The sequence below is a fragment of the Mchenga conophoros genome, linkage group LG15 (genome assembly GCF_057382185.1).
Source record: "Mchenga conophoros isolate Kocher_MC1m ecotype Shallow Benthic linkage group LG15, M_conophoros_male_GT1.1, whole genome shotgun sequence".
Taxonomy (NCBI): Eukaryota; Metazoa; Chordata; class Actinopteri; order Cichliformes; family Cichlidae; genus Mchenga; species Mchenga conophoros.
The window spans coordinates 21129552-21150576 of NC_140540.1; the positions used below are offsets into that span (position 1 = coordinate 21129552).

The 21025-nt window shown below is 47.9% G+C and overlaps 1 protein-coding gene across 1 annotated transcript in view; it reads left to right on the plus strand.

Moving 5' to 3' along the window:
- The first annotated feature begins 4305 nt into the window (after positions 1-4305).
- Positions 4306-21025, plus strand: part of LOC146558245 (plasminogen-like) — a 32808-nt gene continuing 16088 nt past the window's right edge. The window contains exons 1-3 of the mRNA XM_085245953.1: positions 4306-4434; positions 4627-4747; positions 7420-7555. Coding sequence (XP_085102079.1) covers positions 4699-4747; positions 7420-7555 — 185 coding nt within the window. The 5' untranslated portion in view covers positions 4306-4434; positions 4627-4698. The remainder of the gene's footprint in view (positions 4435-4626; positions 4748-7419; positions 7556-21025) is intronic.

A 21025-nucleotide genomic window follows, 5' to 3' on the forward strand; every position in this document is an offset into this window, starting at 1 on the left:
CAGGTCCGGATACCGGCCACGCAGTAGGCAGTGGCGTGGAAACAAGTCCGGGGGCCGACCGTGCGGATGGCAACAGCGGCGTGGAAACAAGTCCGGGGGCCGACCGTGCAGACGGCAACAGCGGCGTGGAAACAAGTCCGGGGGCCGACCGTGCAGACGGCAACAGCGGCGTGGAAACAAGTCCGGGGGCCGGCAACAGCGGCGACAATGCAAGTCCGGAGGCCGGCCACGGTGGCGAAGACGCCCAACATCAGCCCCAGCTGACGAGGCAGGACGCTGGACGGGCTCCTCAGGCCCCCCAGCAAAAACAGTCTCAGAACCAGTGGGCACTTGAGCCCCTGGCACACACAGAACAGAACCAGCAGGTGCGGAGACCTCTGGCAGGAACGCATCAGAACCAGCAGGCACACGGGCCTCTGGCAGGAACGCAACAGAACCAGCAGGCCCACGGGCCTCTGGCAGGAACGCAACAGAACCAGCAGGCACACGGGCCTCTGGCAGGGACAGAACAAGACCAGCAGGCACACGGGCCTCTGGCAGGGACAGAACAGAACCAGCAGGTGCGGAGACCTCTGGCAGGAACGCAACAGGACCAGCAGGCACACGGGCCTCTGGCAGGGACAGAACAGGACCAGCAGGCACACGGGCCTCTGGCAGGGACAGAACAGGACCAGCAGGCACACAGGCCTCTGGCAAACACATAGCGGCCTGCAGCTGCGCAGAGCATTGACCCTGCTCAGGCAGCGACAGCCGGGTGCAGTCCTCAGCTGGCTTCTTAAACTCCAGGGGTCCAGAGTCTTTTTTTTTTTTTTTTTTTGCCTGTCCCGTTTGGCTCTTTTGCCATCAGAATTGTTGTCTAAAGGCAAAGAAAGATGCCCAACGGATTTACTTTACCAAATTGACCATCCCAGCCTTGCCATAATGGTCCATTTGATTCACCTTTTATTGTTTATTTTATTTTCACTTACTGAACATGGGACAGACTTGACTGGGGGAAAGAAGGGGAGAAAGAAAGAGGGAAAGAGAAACAGCTGAGAAGAGGGACGGGGGAGAAGGGCAAAAACCAAAAACCAACAGAATGAGCAGAAAAAGAAAAAAAAGAAGAAAAAAAGAAAAAAAATGCATATATCAATCACCTGGGTCACCTGCTGAGAAAGAAAAAAGAAAACAAGCAGAAGAGAACAAGAGTAATAGAATAAACAACATCACAATGATATATGGGAATATGACAGTAAATACTAAATATTAAACATTATTGTGCAGCACATAAGATCAAAAGAACACAGTGTGCTTTGAGGTAGGAGCCAAAAAGGGTGTAGTTTGTGGGTGTGATCACCCGTGTGTACACCTGTGAGCATGGACGCGCTTGTTTTTTGTTTTTTAAAAGGTTCCTTCATGTAATGATCTGCTAGAGGGTGTGGGGGGGCCACAGCCCCGTCCTCCAGGGCATGAAGCAGGTATGGAGGAGATCAAAACTCCAGACATCCAGAGGCCCCCAGAACACAAGAGACCAAGGAAGACCAACAGAGGGGCAGCCGCGCCACTGTCCCAGAAAGAGCTGAGGAGAGTCCCAGATGAGGGCTCACTCAGCAGCCGCGGAGCAGAAGCCAGGGGGAGTTGCAGTGACGCGCCCGTGAGCTCCGCCGGCAGCCAGCCGTGCCTGAGTGACCGAGCCCCAGGCCGAGAGGCCGGGGGCACCCCACCTCCGAAGTGGCCCGAGCAAGCCCCAGGCTCCAGGCCCCGATAAGCGGCCGCCAAGGAGTGAGCCGGTGTGTACCTGGACGCCCATCCCCGGACACAAAGAACCACCAACACACCGACGTCTGAGGGAGTCCGCCACTGGCAGGGGAAGTGGTGGTAGGGGGAGATAGGCCTCCATACCTTGGAGGGCCTAAGATGTCCCCAGAGAGGTGGCGCCTGACACCCAACCTGACATATAGACACAGAAATACAGGCACACACATATACAAACATCCATTCCCACCCTCATGCTCTCATATACACTTACTCCACACTCAACCAACGTGGAGACAGACATAAAGAGACGCTGTACACACGATCACACTCCCCAAGCGTACTCTAAGCCCCGGGTCTAGGTACCCTTGCCCCTGGAGGGGGGGGAACTGCACCCAGACCCAGGTGGTGTTACCCTTTTCCCTGCGGTGGGGGGAGGCAGACCGCCCCGACTCCGCAGCAGCAGGGAGGCCCCACACTCCAGACCACAGTCGGACGGCCAACTCCTCCTCCTAGCCCCCCCGCTCCAGCAGGTCGCAGAGAATGGGGGTGAGAGAAGACTCCAAACCTCCCTCCACCCGCTCATTGTAGTGTTGATGCATGTGTGTTCTAAGGTGCATTTAAAACCCAGGAGGGCATGGAGCTACCTGCCAGAGAGCAGCAGGTAAGCACATGGTCCCTCCTGCTGGCCCTCAATGTCTACGTGTATTTATCATTGAGAGGTGGGCAATGACGCCAGGGGTGGGGTGTACACCCTGATGGTACTTTGGATTCCGTGTATCGTGCCCACCCCCAAGATCCTATATGTATGTGTAATGAGAGTGTGAGTAGGAACGCAACAGAACCAGCAGGCACACGGGCCTCTGGCAGGGACAGAACAAGACCAGCAGGCACACGGGCCTCTGGCAGGGACAGAACAGGACCAGCAGGCACACGGGCCTCTGGCAGGGACAGAACAGGACCAGCAGGCACACAGGCCTCTGGCAAACACATAGCGGCCTGCAGCTGCGCAGAGCATTGACCCTGCTCAGGCAGCAACAGCCGGGTGCAGTCCTCAGCTGGCTTCTTAAACTCCAGGAGTCCAGAGTCTGATGGGGACTGAAACCCAGCCTCTGGGGAGGCCCTGGAGTGCATCTCAGTCTCAGAACTGGCCAGCCTTTGAGGAATGTTGACATTATTATTAGATTTGTCTCTCTGCTTGGAATGGATGGGCGAGGAATAGTGTCTTTCGGGTAGAATTGACTTGTATTGTTTTACAGGTGAAGCAACTGACACAGGATGCAGGGCTGGTGGCTGCTGGACAGGAGGCTGAACTGAAGGTGACTGACATAATGGTTGTGATGACAACGGTGGTGAAGTTGGAGACTGAACGGAGGATAAAGCTGATGATTCTTCTGCCAACTGAGCTACAGTTGCTATGGATTGTAGCATGGTTTGTAATAAGTCCGCTGTGACTGTAATTGAGCTATGGACTGTGAGACTGAACGTGGTGGAGGTGGCGACTGAGCTTGAGGCCGGGCGGCTAACTGAGCTTGAGGCCGGGCGGCTAACTGAGCTTGAGGCCGGGCGGCTAACTGAGCTTGAGGCCGGGCGGCTAACTGAATAAACACAGCCCCGGAATTAACAGTCCCAAAGTCTGGTGAAACAGAAAGAATGTCTTTTTCACTCACCACAGCCGGCGGTTCTGAAGTCCCACCACCCGGCTGTGGGGTGAGACGCCTATGATGCGAACGTTGCTTCCTCCTCGGAGAACGCTCTGACAGGCCGGGTAACTTCACATCCGGCAGTTCGGACTGCATATCCTCCGGTGGGCTGAGCAGACGAATGGTAGGGGGGTGAAGGTGCAGCTCGTTCAGAAAGAAATTCTGAACAAGTGGGTGGAGTGAGCCGAACAGCCAGGGGAGACCGGAAACCAGTCGCTCCAATCGATTAGCTATGGCTTGGCGGAATCCCTTCTCCTCATGCCCCAGCCATAAATTAATTAAACAGTCCACAGAATAAATAATATCCTCCCGGAGCTCCTCGGGCGGGTTGGATGCTGCTGGGTCCATTGTGGCCGGTTCGTACTGTCACGGCTGCCGAGGCGAGCCGTGTGGAGTTGGAAGAAGGACCCAAGATGCAGGCAGTGGATGAGATACCGGTGGTTTTATTTACAGAGGTGTAGTGGCAAACAAACAGTGGGGCATAACAAATAACTAAAGACACCTAAACTGGGAGAACTAAAAATAACAGACCTGGGAGCATATGACAACGGGATGAGAAGCAGAGAGACGCAGACGAGGAACAGGACACCGTGGAACACAGGGTAACAGACTGACACGGCGTTACACAGACGAACCGGCAACAGGCAGGAGAACACACAGGGCTTAAATACACACACCAGTAATCAGGGGATGAGAGGCAGGAGGGCAACACAGCTGGGAGGAATCTGAGCTGACGGGACAGGGGAAACGTAAAGTGAGCACACTCACATATGACACAGACCTTCACAATAAAACAGGAAACTCAGACACATGGAACCAGACAAGACATTGAACTAAACAGACAGATTCACAAACAGATGGGGAGACACCATAGACAGACAGATACAGACGCGGACTCAGAGGCAGACTGAATATAACACATAGAACTTCAACAATCATCATCAAGAAAATGATAACGAACAAAAAGCGCTGGGTCACCGACCCAGGACCATGACAGGTACAGCTGAAAATATTTAACAATATGTCACACATAATTGAGAATGAAACGCTGTGCTTTTTTTTGTGATGCAATGATTTTGCTGGCGCTCATAAACAAGGATTTTGATTGGCAGTGCTTTTGCTGTCCTTGTTGGGACAATGATTAACACGTAAGTGAATTGCCCTATTTGTCCCCCCAACATGCTAAAAGAAGCCCAATAATATACCACAAGGTGTCTCTTTGAGTAAGTCGATGATGAACTGCTAGTTTTAGGGTCTCACCATGGGCCTGCACACAGCAGCTTTCATCCTGGGAGCCTTGATCTCCACTGGTAAGTAGTACAACTACTATAGGGCATGTAAAGATGATTTTTCTTCTTATTTGTTCAGCTGTTTTCTTACATTTAAAAAAGCAAACAAGGTGTGTGTGTGTGTGTGTGGGGGGGGGGGGGGGGGGGGTTGGCTTCTTTTTTTTAGCATTTAGTTTAAATGGTAATAATGGATGCGTTTCAAGTGCTAAATTCTTATAATGCAGAATACAACAATAACACTAACACTTTTCTTTTTTTTTACATTACATATGCTAGAAATAACTAAACAAAATAAGAAGCACAGAGACACATTTTTTCTCACAGTCTCAGGTCTAAATGGGTCATGACAGACCACATCAGCACATTCAAAGCTATACCTTTAGTCTAGATTTGAATAATTAATGGAATTTGATAAATGTAAGCTTACGTTAAAGTAATTTAGGATAATTCTGTGTAGTGTAGTTTATAAAGACCTAAAACAGTGTGTTGGATGATTTGGTAACCATGTTGGAGCCCGTATACTGGTTCCTTTTAGTCAGATGACGTAAAATGGATTGTTTGGCTACACGATTTCCCGATAAACCCTCTAATCAGCAACCTTGACTGACTGGACAAAACCTGCTTATTGACAAAGAATATATACTGTCTTTAAAAATGTAACATTTGGGTACATAACAAAAAGGACAGCGCTACAATATCTCCTCTGCTTTTAATAACTACTTTTACACACCGGCCTGTTGGGTTAAAACAAGTCGAAATTCTAATTACTTCCTTGAATATACATTGATATGCCTTCATATTGGATAACTGTTCAGTAAAATATTTTATTTACCTGCTGTCTTAACTTCTGTGCAAGGTGGCAAAGGAAAAAAAATCTTGATGGAAAAATAAGTCTTGACAGCATTTGTGTTTTGCTCTTATGAGAACTGCTAGACTTGTAATGAAATGTATCTAATAACAACAGATGAGAAATCCAACAGCACTCTTGATGTGGGAGTCTAAAAGTGTTTTATCTTGATCTAAAAAATAAGAATCTTTGAGCTTTTGAGGTGCTGGTTGTGATCCCTTCCACCCTTATGTTTCCCTGTGATACTGTTAATCCCCCAAATTTAGCAGTAGCAGATTTCTTAAAATATGTCCTGGAATTCCCTCCTGGATTGCCTAGACCTATACAAGATCAACAGGGCCCTAGGAGCCTTCATCAGGAACTCAATGGGAATGTAGAGGACAACACTAGAGGCCAACTACAAGCCCATAGCATAGGCCTGAACCCCCTCAGTGAGATCATTAACAAGACTGGCTACGGATACCGACTACAGAATGGAGCAGTTGTCAGCCATCTCCTGTACATGGATGACATCAAGCTGTATGTCAAGAGCGAAAGAGACATCGATTCACTGATCCACACCACCAGGATATACAGCAATGACATCGGAATGTCAGTCGGAATGGAGAAGTGTAGTCAGATGATAACGAAGAGAGGGAAGGTAGTCAGAACTGAGGGGATCAAACTACCAGAAGGCAACTTTGCAGATTTAGAGGACAGTTACAAGTACCTGGGGATCCCGCAGGCAAATGGGAACCATGAAGAGGCCGCTAGGAAAACTGCAACCACCAAGTACCTGCAGAGAAGTCAGCTCAATGGTAAGAACAAGATCCGCGTGTTCACTGAATACCTTGAGCACCGAAACCCAAGAAAGAAGAGGAAGAGAAGGGACCATAATAGAAGGACAGGCTCTTGCACTGTATGTACCACCAGCAGATAGAGGAGGTGGCTGACATCCAGAAATCCTACCAGTGGCTGGACAAAGAAAGACAGCACAGAGGCACTAATCATGGCTACGGATGGGTACCGGTGTTCTGACATAAACGGTAGTAACCAGACCGACAAGCAACGCACATTTCGGTGCTTTATTTCGGTGCTTTTTTTCCAGTCCTAGAAACAGCTAAGATACTGCGCAGGACTCTCAAGCTCCCAGGCTCTGATGGAGGACCTGAGCTTGAAGGATAGACCGTCCACAGGGGCGAAGGGGGAATTTTTATATAAATATATATATTTCAGACAAAATTCCTCCATATTATAAAAAAACAAAGACAAAACTCACAAATATAAGGACACTTATTGCAATGTTCATAAAAACTTGAACTACAGTTGTGTCGCCATGTGTTATAACTGTCACAGCTCTTACTATTGAATTTCTTGACTCATTCAAACAGCACATAAATTTGTACATATAGTTCCTCAGTAAGGCACGAAAAGCTGGGACGTTACTCACGACAAACACTTGACTTGCAGATGTCCATCTTGGAAGTTTAAGGAAAATTTTAAATGCATCCTGAAAAGCCACCAGCGGTTTTTTTTTCATTATGACTTTGATATAATTACACCACAAATGAGCCATAGGCACAATAGGCTTGAAAATGGCTCTTTTAACATGTAAAATTTAGGTGGCCTTATATTAGCTTGCATGTGCAACTTACAATGCTGGGGTTTCGCATCATCATCATCACAGAGATCATTTTTTAAGATATGACCTAAGTATTTCACTTTACTCCTCATATCCAATACTTGGTCTGCTAAATAAAAGATTAGAAAATTTAGCTTTTGGGTTCCCATTCATTTCCTATGGCAGTCACTTCTGACCAGGAAATACATGAAGTAATTGTTTTTTTTTGGATGTGACTGATTGCAGTTGGTGGCAATGACGTGGAGGGCTACTCCAAAACTGAAGGTGCATGGATTCTCTCACTGAACAAACGAACGTATTCAGTTAATACTGTGGCTGACTGTGCCACCAAATGTAACACTGAAACATCTTTCACATGCAAGTAAGTTCACATCTCACATTACGTTCTGTGAATCAAAATGTTGCATGTATATACAAACGGTATGTATATACAAATAAAAATGTTTCCATTTATAGCTCCTAGTCCTGCCATTATCCATAGGGCCGCATTTTACCCTCCACATCTGCTCCAGTTGTTCCTTTAGCTCCTGGTAGTTTTCTGTTTCCTTGTGCTCGTTCTTCCTGATGTTGCTCTGCACTGGGATTGCCACATCTATCACAATTGTTCCTTATCATCATCTATCTTCAGCTGTTTTTGTCGATGCTCCATGATTCAAATTGTGGCTCTGACACTAACTAACCCATACACTCTTTCCTTTCTTTCTTTATTGTTCACACTGGGAATCTGATGACCAGTAAGGCTTATGTATCAATAAGTGGGATCTTATTCCTACCATTATGCCTTGTATAGTCCAGGCACTCTAATATGGATGTGTGAAGAATTGAATTGTAGGTTGTCAAGGCGGTGCTCAGCGTGGTCTGCGTAGTTGTAAAGTCCTGTGTTGCAGCTCTATAAACAAGGAGCTGATGCTTTTGCTGTCTGTTGTATTTCCAATGCCTTTCTGAGCTATTCTTGTGTATTGACGCATGTTTCTACTCAGTATAGTTGCTATGCCACAGCAACCTTCCATAGAAAGTTGCTGTGGTCTGGTCTTATTCTAAGTCCACCAGCCACTTGGTATTGGTGTGGTGTGACACCTCTTTCTCACAGATGTTCTTTCAGTATTGTTCAGTTGTTTACATCTGCAAGCATCTCCTCTGATGGGACTGTTAGCCAGGAGACTCGTGCGTTTGCTTGGGTGGCTACCTTAGTTACATATTTTCTCAATTCAGTAGATGCATCTGCCATTGCAGGTGGCTGGGCAACATTTAGTTAGGATTCACTGCTCTCTTCTACGAGGGTTAGCTAAATATTTCCATACTGCTCACTGCTGTTCCCATTGTACTTTAGACTCTTGATCTCAAGCTTTGATAATAGCTTCTCTTGATGTTATTAACCCTTTAAAACCAGTCGGAACAGGCACGCTCCGTTTTGCGTAACTATTTTTAAATCCCTGTAGAACCGGAACCGCGTAAGCTAGCGCAATAATTTTTTTTGCATATGAAACCGGACGAGTTGTACTTACATCTTGTGCCATCAGCTTGTCGTAGGTCACGGTTTCCTTCCACATATAGCTTTGCAAAAATTGCTTAAAAAGCGCTTGCAGGAACAAAAACATAATATTCCAGAAACACGCTTTGCTGATCCGATCAGCTGTTCGTCACACTTCTCACATCGAAACAGACGTCAGCGCGAACGATCGCATGTCCGTAATTTCCTGCTCGAAACCGGAAGTGATGTCATTTTCGCGGAAAATTTAGTTTTTATTTGTAGGCCTTAAAAGCCTATACTGGAGTTATGTTTTATGCTTTTCTGAATAGTTTCTGGGATGCTTAGAACTCGAATTGCACTGCTGGAAATAGTTTATTTTGATGCACATGCTGTTTTCTTTGCAAATTTGCATCATAGGATTGTTTTTCGTTTTTCCTGCAGTATATAAAAATTGGTGTATCTCAAAAATAAAACTATGAAAACACTCAAATTAAATTTCCTGTTGTTGTAAACTATTTTTTGCAACTTTTTTGTATTTAAAGTTTTAAGCGATAAACCTCTTAAATTTCTTCAAGTAGAAATTTATGTAAAAAAAACAAAAACGATTTTCAATTTTTTGGGTTTATTGCACTTTTTTGCAATTAATGTAGTTACTATGGACTTAATGCATACATATTATTAAAATATGGGATATAACAGTTGTATTAATGTATAGCAACTTGAAATGCTCCCAAAAATGGCACTACAGCATGTAAAAATATAAAGTAAGCTCTGGCGGACCTGGTTCTATTGGAGGTCTTAAAGGGTTAAACTGAACAACTAGGTGCTTCTTGGTAACTGTGAATGTTGGCTTTCTCCTCATCTATAGTTCCCACATGAGCTGTATAATCCTGATGAGTACTTGATCATTAAGTGCCAGCCATTCTGGCTACCGAGGGAATTTACAGCAGTCATTATTACGGCTGTTTACATTCCCCCACAAAACGAGGCTGACTGGCCAATGATGGGACTGTACAGTGCGATTAGCAGCCAGAAAACCATGCACCCAGAGATGGCATTTATCACAACCGGGGACTTTAACAAAGAAAACCTGAAGAAAGTTTTACCAAAACTCCACCAACACATTTACTTCATAACACGAGGAGAGCGGCTGCTTGACCACTGTTACACCTCCTTCCTGGATGCGTACAAAGCCCTCCTACGCACCCCATTCGGCCAGTCGGGGTGTGTACTAAGCCCTCGCCTGTACTCACACTACACCTACAACTGCACGGCCACTAGCAAATGGTAAACGGCCTGCATTTGTATAGCGCTTTTCTAGTCCCTAAGGACCCCAAAGCGCTTCACACTACATTCAGTCATTCACCCATTCACACACTGGCGATGGCAAGCTACATTGTAGCCACAGCTGCCCTGGGGCGCACTGACAGAGGCGAGGCTGCCGGACACTGGCGCCACCAGGCCCTCTGGCCACCACCAGTAGGCAAACATGGGGTTAGTATCTTGCCCAAGGATATTTGGCATGCAGCCAGGAGACGGCCTGGGATCGAACCACCGACCTTCTGATTAGTGGCTGATCTGCTCTACCACCTGAGCTACAGCCACCCTCACCATACAGCAACTCCAACATCATTGTGAAATTTGTGGACGACACAACAGTGGTGGGTCTTATCACCAGAGGTGATGAGACGGCTTAGAGGAAGGAGATCAGCGCCCTGACACACTGGTGCCAAGACAAAGGAGTTGATAGTGGACTTCCTGAGGTGTAGAGAAGCACACACCCCCATCACCATCAACGGTGCAGCTGTGGAGAGAGTGAGCGGCTTCCGCTTCTTAGGTGTATATCTGGTGGAGGATCTCACATGGGCTGTTCACGCGAAAAAAATGTTGACATTTACGCACTCCATATTGTACATATATGCACTCCATATTGTACATACATGCCATTTCTTTTGCACAATATTCATACATATATATATATATATATATATACATATATATATACAGTATATATATATATATATATATATATACTGTATATATATATGTATATATATATATATATATATATATATATATATATATATATTTTTTTTTTTTTTTTAAATATATAACACCCAGCATGCCCCTGCGGGCGGTTTATCCTTCAAGCTCGGGTCCTCTACCAGAGGCCTGGGAGCTTGAGGGTCCTGCGCAGTATCTTAGCTGTTCCCAGGACTGCGCTCTTCTGGACAGAGATCTCCGATGTTGTTCCCGGGATCTGCTGGAGCCACTCGCCTAGCTTGGGAGTCACCGCACCTAGTGCTCCGATTACCACGGGCACCACCGTTACCTTCACCCTCCACATCCTCTCGAGCTCTTCTCTGAGCCCTTGGTATTTCTCCAGCTTCTCGTGTTCCTTCTTCCTGATATTGCTGTCATTCGGAACCACTACATCGATCACTACGGCCGTCTTCTTCTGTTTGTCTACCACCACTATGTCCGGTTGGTTAGCCACCACCATTTTGTCCGTCTGTATCTGGAAGTCCCACAGGATCTTAGCTCGGTCATTCTTCACCACCCTTGGGGGCATCTCCCATTTTGACCTCGGGACTTCCAGGTTATACTCGGCACAGATGTTCCTGTACACTATGCCAGCCACTTGGTTATGGCGTTCCATGTATGCCTTGCCTGCTAGCATCTTGCACCCTGCTGTTATGTGCTGGATTGTCTCTGGGGCATCTTTACACAGCCTGCACCTGGGGTCTTGCCTGGTGTGATAGACCCCAGCCTCTATGGATCTTGTACTCAGAGCTTGTTCTTGTGCTGCCATGATTAGTGCCTCTGTGCTGTCTTTCAGTCCAGCTTTGTCCAGCCACTGGTAGGATTTCTGGATATCAGCCACCTCCTCTATCTGCCGGTGGTACATACCGTGCAGGGGCCTGTCCTTCCATGATGGTTCCTTGTCTCCCTCCTCTTTCTTGGGTTTCTGCTGCCTGAGGTATTCACTGAGCACTCGGTCAGTTGGGGCCATCTTCCCAATGTATTCTTGGATGTTCGTTGTCTCATCCTGGACTGTGGTGCTGACACTCACCAGTCCCCGGCCCCCTTCCTTCCGCTTAGCGTACAGCCTCAGGGTGCTGGACTTGGGGTGAAACCCTCCATGCATGGTAAGGAGCTTTCTTGTCTTTATGTCAGTGGCTTCTATCTCCTCCTTTGGCCAGCCTATTACCCCAGCAGGGTACCTGATCACGGGCAGGGCGTACGTGTTGATGGCCCGGATCTTGTTCTTACCATTCAGCTGACTCCTCAGGACTTGCCTGACCCTCTGCAGGTACTTGGTGGTTGCAGCCTTTCTAGCGGCCTCTTCATGGTTCCCATTTGCCTGCGGGATCCCCAGGTACTTGTAACTGTCCTCTATGTCTGCAATGTTGCCTTCTGGTAGTTCAATCCCCTCAGTTCTGACTACCTTCCCTCTCTTTGATACCATCCGACTACACTTCTCCAGTCCGAACGACATTCCAATGTCATTGCTGTATAGCCTGGTAGTGTGGATCAGTGAATCGATGTCTCGTTCACTCTTGGCATACAGCTTGATGTCATCCATGTACAGGAGGTGGCTGACAACTGCTCCGTTCCGTAGTCGGTATCCGTAGCCAGTCTTGTTAATGATCTCACTGAGGGGGTTCAGGCCTATGCAGAACAGCAGTGGGGACAGAGCAACTTGTAGCCACCCACGCTGTGGGGAGTGGGTGGTTATATATATATATATATATATATATATATATATATATATATATATATATATATATATATATATATATATATATATATATATGTTAATGATCTCACTGAGGGGGTTCAGGCCTATGCAGAACAGCAGTGGGGACAGAGCATCTCCTTGGTAGATCCCGCACTTGATGGTAACTTGTGCTATGGGCTTGGAGTTGGCCTCTAATGTTGTACGCCACATCCCCATTGAGTTCCTGATGAAGGCTCTTAGGGTCCCATTGATCTTGTACAATTCTAGGCATTCCAGTATCCAGCTGTGGGGCATTGAGTCATAGGCCCGGAACGGAGCAGTTGTCAGCCACCTCCTGTACATGGATGACATCAAGCTGTATGCCAAGAGTGAACGAGACATCGATTCACTGATCCACACTACCAGGCTATACAGCAATGACATTGGAATGTCGTTCGGACTGGAGAAGTGTAGTCGGATGGTAACAAAGAGAGGGAAGGTAGTCAGAACTGAGGGGATTGAACTACCAGAAGGCAACATTGCAGACATAGAGGACAGTTACAAGTACCTGGGGATCCCGCAGGCAAATGGGAACCATGAAGAGGCCGCTAGAAAGGCTGCAACCACCAAGTACCTGCAGAGGGTCAGGCAAGTCCTGAGGAGTCAGCTGAATGGTAAGAACAAGATCCGGGCCATCAACACATACGCCCTGCCCGTGATCAGGTACCCTGCTGGGGTAATAGGCTGGCCAAAGGAGGAGATAGAAGCCACTGACATAAAGACAAGAAAGCTCCTGACCATGCATGGAGGGTTTCACCCCAAGTCCAGCACCCTGAGGCTGTACGCTAAGCGGAAGGAAGGGGGCCGGGGACTGGTGAGTGTCAGCACCACAGTCCAGGATGAGACAAGGAACATCCAAGAATACATTGGGAAGATGGCCCCAACTGACCGAGTGCTCAGTGAATACCTCAGGCAGCAGAAACCCAAGAAAGAGGAGGGAGACGAGGAACCATCATGGAAGGACAGGCCCCTGCACGGTATGTACCACCGGCAGATAGAGGAGGTGGCTGATATCCAGAAATCCTACCAGTGGCTGGACAAAGCTGGACTGAAAGACAGCACAGAGGCACTAATCATGGCAGCACAAGAACAAGCTCTGAGTACAAGATCCATAGAGGCTGGGGTCTATCACACCAGGCAAGACCCCAGGTGCAGGCTGTGTAAAGATGCCCCAGAGACAATCCAGCACATAACAGCAGGGTGCAAGATGCTAGCAGGCAAGGCATACATGGAACGCCATAACCAAGTGGCCGGCATAGTGTACAGGAACATCTGTGCCGAGTATAACCTAGAAGTCCCGAGGTCAAAATGGGAGATGCCCCCAAGGGTGGTGGAGAATGACCGAGCTAAGATCCTGTGGGACTTCCAGATACAGACGGACAAAATGGTGGTGGCTAACCAACCGGACATAGTGGTGGTAGACAAACAGAAGAAGACGGCCGTAGTGATCGATGTAGCGGTTCCGAATGACAGCAATATCAGGAAGAAGGAACACGAGAAGCTGGAGAAATACCAAGGGCTCAGAGAAGAGCTCGAGAGGATGTGGAGGGTGAAGGTAACGGTGGTCCCCGTGGTAATCGGAGCACTAGGTGCGGTGACTCCCAAGCTAGGCGAGTGGCTCCAGCAGATCCCGGGAATAACATCGGAGATCTCTGTCCAGAAGAGCGCAGTCCTGGGAACAGCTAAGATACTGCGCAGGACCCTCAAGCTCCCAGGCCTCTGGTAGAGGACCCGAGCTTGAAGGATAAACCGCCCGCAGGGGCGTGCTGGGTGTTTTTTTTTTTTTATGTATATATATATGTATATGTATATATATATATATATGTATATGTATATGTATGCATATACATATACATATACATATGTATATGTATGTATGTATGCATGTATGTATGCATGTATGTATGCATGCATATATATGTATGCATGTATTAATGCATACATATATGTATTAATGTATAGCAATGTATAGCAACTATATATATATATATATATATATATATATGCATGCATACATATACATATACATATATATATATATCACAGCTAGAGATTGACGAGGTACAACACTACAACACTAATTCTACGGCAAGGAGGAGTCAGGACGCCAGGTCAGGGGGGAGATATCATCACCCCCACCCGAGATTGGGTACATAGCCCCAAGTGCGATAGGAGAAGGATCGTTGAGTGCGAGAGGAACTGACCTGAAAAATAGGATCATGGCCAAGCTTGAAACCTGGATCCCCCGTAGCCGGTTACCAAGATTACGTAAAGTACCCTCAGAAGGTCTGCTAGATGATGTTAATCCAGCACTATGGACAATACCTACAACCACGATTACCGACACTAACAAGCTGATCTACAATACGGCAGCAGTGATCAGTGAGATGCTTGGCTACAAGTTGAACAGCTACAAGGGGCAGTACCCTCCATGGAGGAGGCTAGAGGGCAAGATCAAAGTAGCACGGAGGGAGGTTAGCAAACTAACGGAGTTGCAGAAAGGTGCGACAAAGAAGGTGCATAAGAAATACAGCAAGCTGTCCATACCTGAGGCCTTGGAAACTGCCAAGCAAAGACTCACAGCCTTGGCCAGCCGCTTGAGGAGGTACACCAGAGAGATAGAAGGCAGGAGAATAAACCAGCTGTTCTCCACAGAACCAGCAAAGGTGTACTCTCAGTGGCAAGGGAACAATAATAATAAGAGAACAGCACCACCAAGGCTGGAGACGGAGCAATACTGGAAGAGCATATAGGAGAAGGACGCAACCCATAACGGCAATGCTCAGTGGCTAGTTGATCTGAGGGCAGACCACAACAACCTCCCTCAACAGGGTCCAGTAACCATCACAGTGGCAGATATCCAAGAAAGGGTCTCCAGTATGAAGAGTTGGACAGCACCAGGGCCGGACATGGTTCACGCTGTGGAGCAGGGAAATTATTTTACTGCTATTGTTAAATAATCATCATCATTACCATTGCATTAATAATATAATCTGCAGCATCGATATTGTATTCAGAGGTTTAAACAGTGTGTGTGTCTTTCAGAAAGACTAAGTTGCAGGAGTTGACCGGAAGTTGCAGAGAGTTTGCAGAAGTGAAAGCAGAGTCTAAGTTATTCTGAGGAGCAGGTTAGACGAGGCTATTTGAATTACTAGGTTATTCAAATTGTCTGTTATACTTTTATATTCTTTTATTAAGCTCTTAGTAGAGGTTCTTGATTAAAACATTTATTCAACATAGTACATGTAGTTTCAGTTAGGTTATTACACATAAGGATGAGCCTCTGGTCTGGTAAAAGGTCAGAAGTGCAACGGGTGAATTGAGAGAGCATTTGAGGACGACATAGACACACACACACTCAGTTAGAGAGAATCATTTATAGGTGGAAGTTTAATCATGTTTTGCTTGGGGTTGCAAAAGAGCAGTTTGTCGCAGAACTGCTGCTGAGGTGTCAAGATGACAAGAGAGCATCCGGCAGTGACAGGAAGTACCGGCCATGAAGATAGAAGACAACGTTCTTTTAAACTGTGTTAAAAGTCATTGTGGTTTTGATTTGACGTATGTATATATTCTGTCTGTGACGTATGAAGGGGCGTCATTAATTCAAACCCTGATGCTATAAAAATCTGTGTATGCTTTGATTAAGTCGAAGATTAATTCCTGTCTGCGTACAGTGGTCTTCCCACGCGTGTATTCATTAAAATCAATTGTTTGACCAAGATCTTCTGGACCTGGTTGTTTGTACTCTCCTTCCTCAATTATGTGAACCTTAACAACGCCTACTGGCTAAAGAAGCTGACTGCACTCCACGAGCGTCTGGCAGCACAAATGAACCAGCTGCTAGTTAACGAGAGACACCCGGAATGACTAACCGAAGGTCGGACGGTCCTGATCCCCAAGGACCCCAAGAAGGGACCGGTCCCCTCCAACTACCGACCAATAACCTGCCTCAGTACTACATGGAAGTAGGGCTGGGCAAAACGATTATTTTCCTAATCGATGAATCTAGCGATTAATTTTTCGATGCATCGATTAATCTAACGATTCATTTTTCAATCCAATTCGATTTCGATTCGATTCGATTAACGATTTTTTTTCCCCATTATTTGACTTGTATAGCAATTTCACATTTACTAATTTATGTATATAAATGAAAAACACAAATTTATTCATTTGAAGACCTTTTAATAAAAAAAAATTGCAAAATAAAGTTGTAGAGGTCGTACAATCAATACAATAGAGATAGCATTTAACAAGAAATGAAATGTGCAAACATATATAAAATTAAGGAAAAGTTAACAAAACATTTCAAATATACATTTTCAAACCTATAAGATCAAGCTGGAGAAGCATTATGTATAAAAACAGCGTTCAAATAGGATGAAACACATTAAATTTGACAAATCAAGAGTTCATTGTCATTTTGCTTTTGCAAGCACTTTAACAATGTTGTAATAGTGTCCACGACGGCTACGTTTAGCAGGTGGTGCATTATCCTTGTTAACATTTCTCCTGCGGCCAATTCGCTGTCTCACATTTTTGTCTTTCGCCGATTCTGATAATCAGCCTGCATGCATTCCGACTCATTTTGCCAGCATGGGCCACAAACCAAAAAAACAATAACTTAAGGTTATGTATATAACCCCGGTTCTCTGAGTAGCATGAGTGAGTGTCTCACTATGGGAACGCCTCCTGCGTGACCTCATCAGAAGCTCAAATACCATTACGCCAGCCCTTACAGGCTGGCTAGGTGACGCCCATGTCAGGAGGGGCCAGTGCCTCCCTATATAATAGGCTGACATAGCGTCAGATGTCATTCAAAACAAGCCCACCACTTCCTCGCTTCCATAGCAAGGAGGGCGGTCTGGTAAGACACTCACTCATGCTACTCAGAGAACCGGGGTTATATACATAACCTTAAGTTCTCTTTCATAGCATTCGTTTCGTGTCTCACTATGGGAGAAATACTGACTCCCGGATTGCCAGACATGCCTGTTAAGAAGACAACTGTCCCCAACAGCACTTCACAGGGGAGAGGCCCCCACCCGGGAAGAACCTGCACTGAGGACTGAATGTGCTAGGTTAGGTGCTGTCACATCTAACCTGTAAAACCTAGCAAATGTATGAGGTGAGGTCCAGCATGCAGCTGCACACACCTCCTGAATAGAAACTCCCCTAAAGAGAGCCCATGAGGTCGCCAGACCTCTAGTGGAATGCGCACGTAAGCCAGCAGGGGGCTGAAGGCCCCTGCTAGTATAGGCCAAGGCAATTGCTCCTACTATCCAATGGGAGAGGCGCTGTTTAGACACAGGCTTTCCCATATGTGGTTTAGCCCAGGACACGAACAGCTGGTCACTTTGTCTGACACTCTGGGTTCGGTCCATGTAAATGCGCAGAGCACGGACTGGACACAAGGTATGCAGCCGCTGTTGCTCCTCTGAGGAGAAAGGCGGTGGGCAAAAGGCCCGCAGTTCTTTAGGGGAACATGTGCCGACAACCTTCGGGACAAAGGCAGGGTGAGCCGCATACTGACCCTCGTATTATCCGAGGAGAACTGAATGCATGACTGATGCACTGAGAGAGCGTGGATCTCTCCCACACGTTTAGCAGAAGCTAAAGCAATTAAAAGAGCCGTCTTCAAGGACAGAAATTTCAACTCAACCTGTTCCAGGGGTTCAAATGGGCAACAGGAGAGCGCAGCCAATACTGTGGGAAGGTCCCACGATGGAGCCAATGGCCTAGACGTAGGCAATTTACGCCGTGCACCCTTCATGAAACGGCATATTAAGGGATGCTGGCCAACAGTCTTTCCCTCAAAACCAATATGGCAGGCTGAAATTGCTGCCAAATACACCTTGATGGTGGAGAAGGCTTCACCCTTATCAATCAGGGCCTGAAGAAATGACAGAATCACAGCCACAGAGCACTGAAAATGGATGGCCTGTGATTCTAAGCACCAGCTTTCAAACACACGCCACTTATGCTCATATAGCGTCCGAGTAGACGATGCTCTAGAACACTGAATAGTGTCGATAACACTATGAGGGAGCCCCACCGTGTTCAGGTTAAACCACTCACGGGCCAAGCCCACAGAGCCAGCCTCTCTGGGTGGGGGTGGAATATTTCCCCCCGTGCCTGAGACAGGAGGTCTCTGCGTAGTGGTAACAGCCAAGGTGGGCCGCACAGCTGCTGAAAAATCTCCGCCAGCCAGTGTTTCCCTGGCCAGTGCGGGGCTATCAGGATCATATAGTGACTTCTCTCCCTCACTCTGGCCAGAGTTGGAGAAATGAGGGCCACTGGGGGAAAAGCATAGAGGAGGGTTCTCGGCCACTCGTGAGCTAGAGCATCCACCCCGAGTGGAGCTCTCTGATCGTTCAGCGAGTAAAACAGGGGACACTGAGCATTCTCCCTGGATGCATAAACGTCCACGGTCGCCAGACCGAATCGCAGCCAGATCTGCTTCACCACCTCCGGGTGAAGCTTCCAGTCCCCATACAGCGGGTTGCCCCTGGAGAGAAGATCTGCTCCAAAGTTCAAGATCCCCGGCACGTGAGTTGCTCTCAGTGACAGCAAGTGAACACTGCTCCAGACTATCAGTCTGTGTGCCAGCGTGTGTAACTTGGGGGACCCCTGTATGAGAGCATTTGTGTGACAAGTTGCTCCCTGGCGGGTTGGGGCTGCCACCAGCCAATCGTCGATGTACGTGGCCACCCGAATGCCCTTTTTCCTGAGCGGGGCCACTGCTGCCTCGGTGCATTTCACAAACACCCTTGGGCTCGTACAAACCGTAGCAGCGAGGCGTGCGTCAACATCCTGAACTTGTATGTCCTCAAATGCCGGTTCAGGGCACGGAGATCCAGAATGGCTCTCATCCCCCTCCCCCCTTTCTTTGGCACAAGGAAATACCTCGAATAAAATCCGCTGTGCATTTCCTCGGGAGGGACAATTCTTATAGCTCCTTTGTCTCTCAAGGTGGAAATTTCCTCCAGGAGAAAACTGGCAGACTCGCCCGGAGCACGAGAGTAAACAATTTCTTTGAATTGTGGTGGAGCGACACTGAATTGCAGCCTGTAGCCCTTTTTCAATGTCCTCAGCACCCATGCTGACTGAGTGCAGGTGGCCCAGTTCTTCATGTGGAGAGACAGAGGGCTCACTGGCCACTCCACCGAATATGGCGTTTTGGCGCCCCCTTGTGGTCGCAGCGCGAAACATACGCCATTTCGGCGTCCCGTCACCTCTGTCACAGGCGAGCGAGGTGACGGGCCCATCTGCATCATCACAGCCGTGGAAACGCGAGTCTCCACGGGCTGCGTTATGGCAGACAGTGCTCCGTTTTTCAGCATGTTTGATTTTCTCATGTGTTTTGCAACACTCGACAGCGCCCTCGGCAAACTGCCTGGATGCGCGTGTCAGGGCTTTTTTAATACAGAATGCATGGGAGAAGTGCTCGTGAAACAACACTGCGAACTTTGGCTCTCTTTCCCTCTGGCGGGTCCGGTGACAGGAACGCCGGCCCGAGTCAAGCACTCTGTGTGGAACATGTCCCGTTGAACTTGCTCTGGAACGGAGCTGGGAGGCGGGAGGGTGGCCCATGAAAGGGGGAAACTGGGTTCGCTCCCGCCTAGAGGAGAGGCTGTCAGGCCGGCCGCTTCTTCCTCCTCACGATCGCGGCAGCGGGGGGAGGAGGAGGGGCCGCTTGAGGTCTGGCCTGGGGAGACTGCTTCCAAGTCCATGGATTCTTAGGGGCCCCGGCAGCCTGGGGGGCTGCTTGCGTCTTAGGCACTTTGGGAATCCTGAAAGCGGGGACCGGGCGAGACGCTGCCTGCGCGAATGACTGGCGCTGCTGGGGTGGCGTGCTGGGCCCTCCTCGGCAGGCAGAGTTTCAGAGCCTCATCATCTCTCTTTTTCTCCTCACATCTCTTCTGCATGGATGTAACAGCCGCACCGAAGAGACCGTGAGGGACGACAGGGGTGTCGAGGAGTTCCTCTTTTTCCTTAGTCGTCAGGTTGGTGAGCCCGAGCCAGCGTGCTCGCTCCTGAAGAACCATGAGGCCCATGGCTCTCCCAGTAGCCTGTATGGCTACCTTGTAGAGGCGGAGGACGTGTTCAGTTATAACGCAGATTTCTTCGCACACTGTGGTATCTGTGTTAGCTGTCATGTCCTCTTCTAGCTCAGCTTGGTAAGCCATTAGCATAGAAGAGGCATTGTGGGCTCTTACTGACAGAGTCACTGCCTTGTAGCACTTATCTGTAAGGCTAGACTGGAAGCGGTCTGCTTTGGAGGGGAGAGATGGGGCCGATGAGGACAGAGACGTCTTCGGGTGAAGATGGCTCGCCACCAACGGCTCCACTTGTGGCATTCGGCGGAGGCCGATAGACTCCATCCCCTCACAATCCAGCAGGGAGCTCCCCACGATGGGGTGTTTCTCGCTGCAAGGTTTTGCTTTCCACGTCACCGCTATCTCATCGAGTAGCTCAGGGAAAACAGGCAACACATGCTTCCCCGTCTTTTTCGCCTTCGGCAATTTCTTACCGTCAAAACGAGACTTTACAACCTCTGTTTGTATGGCGGGCCACGG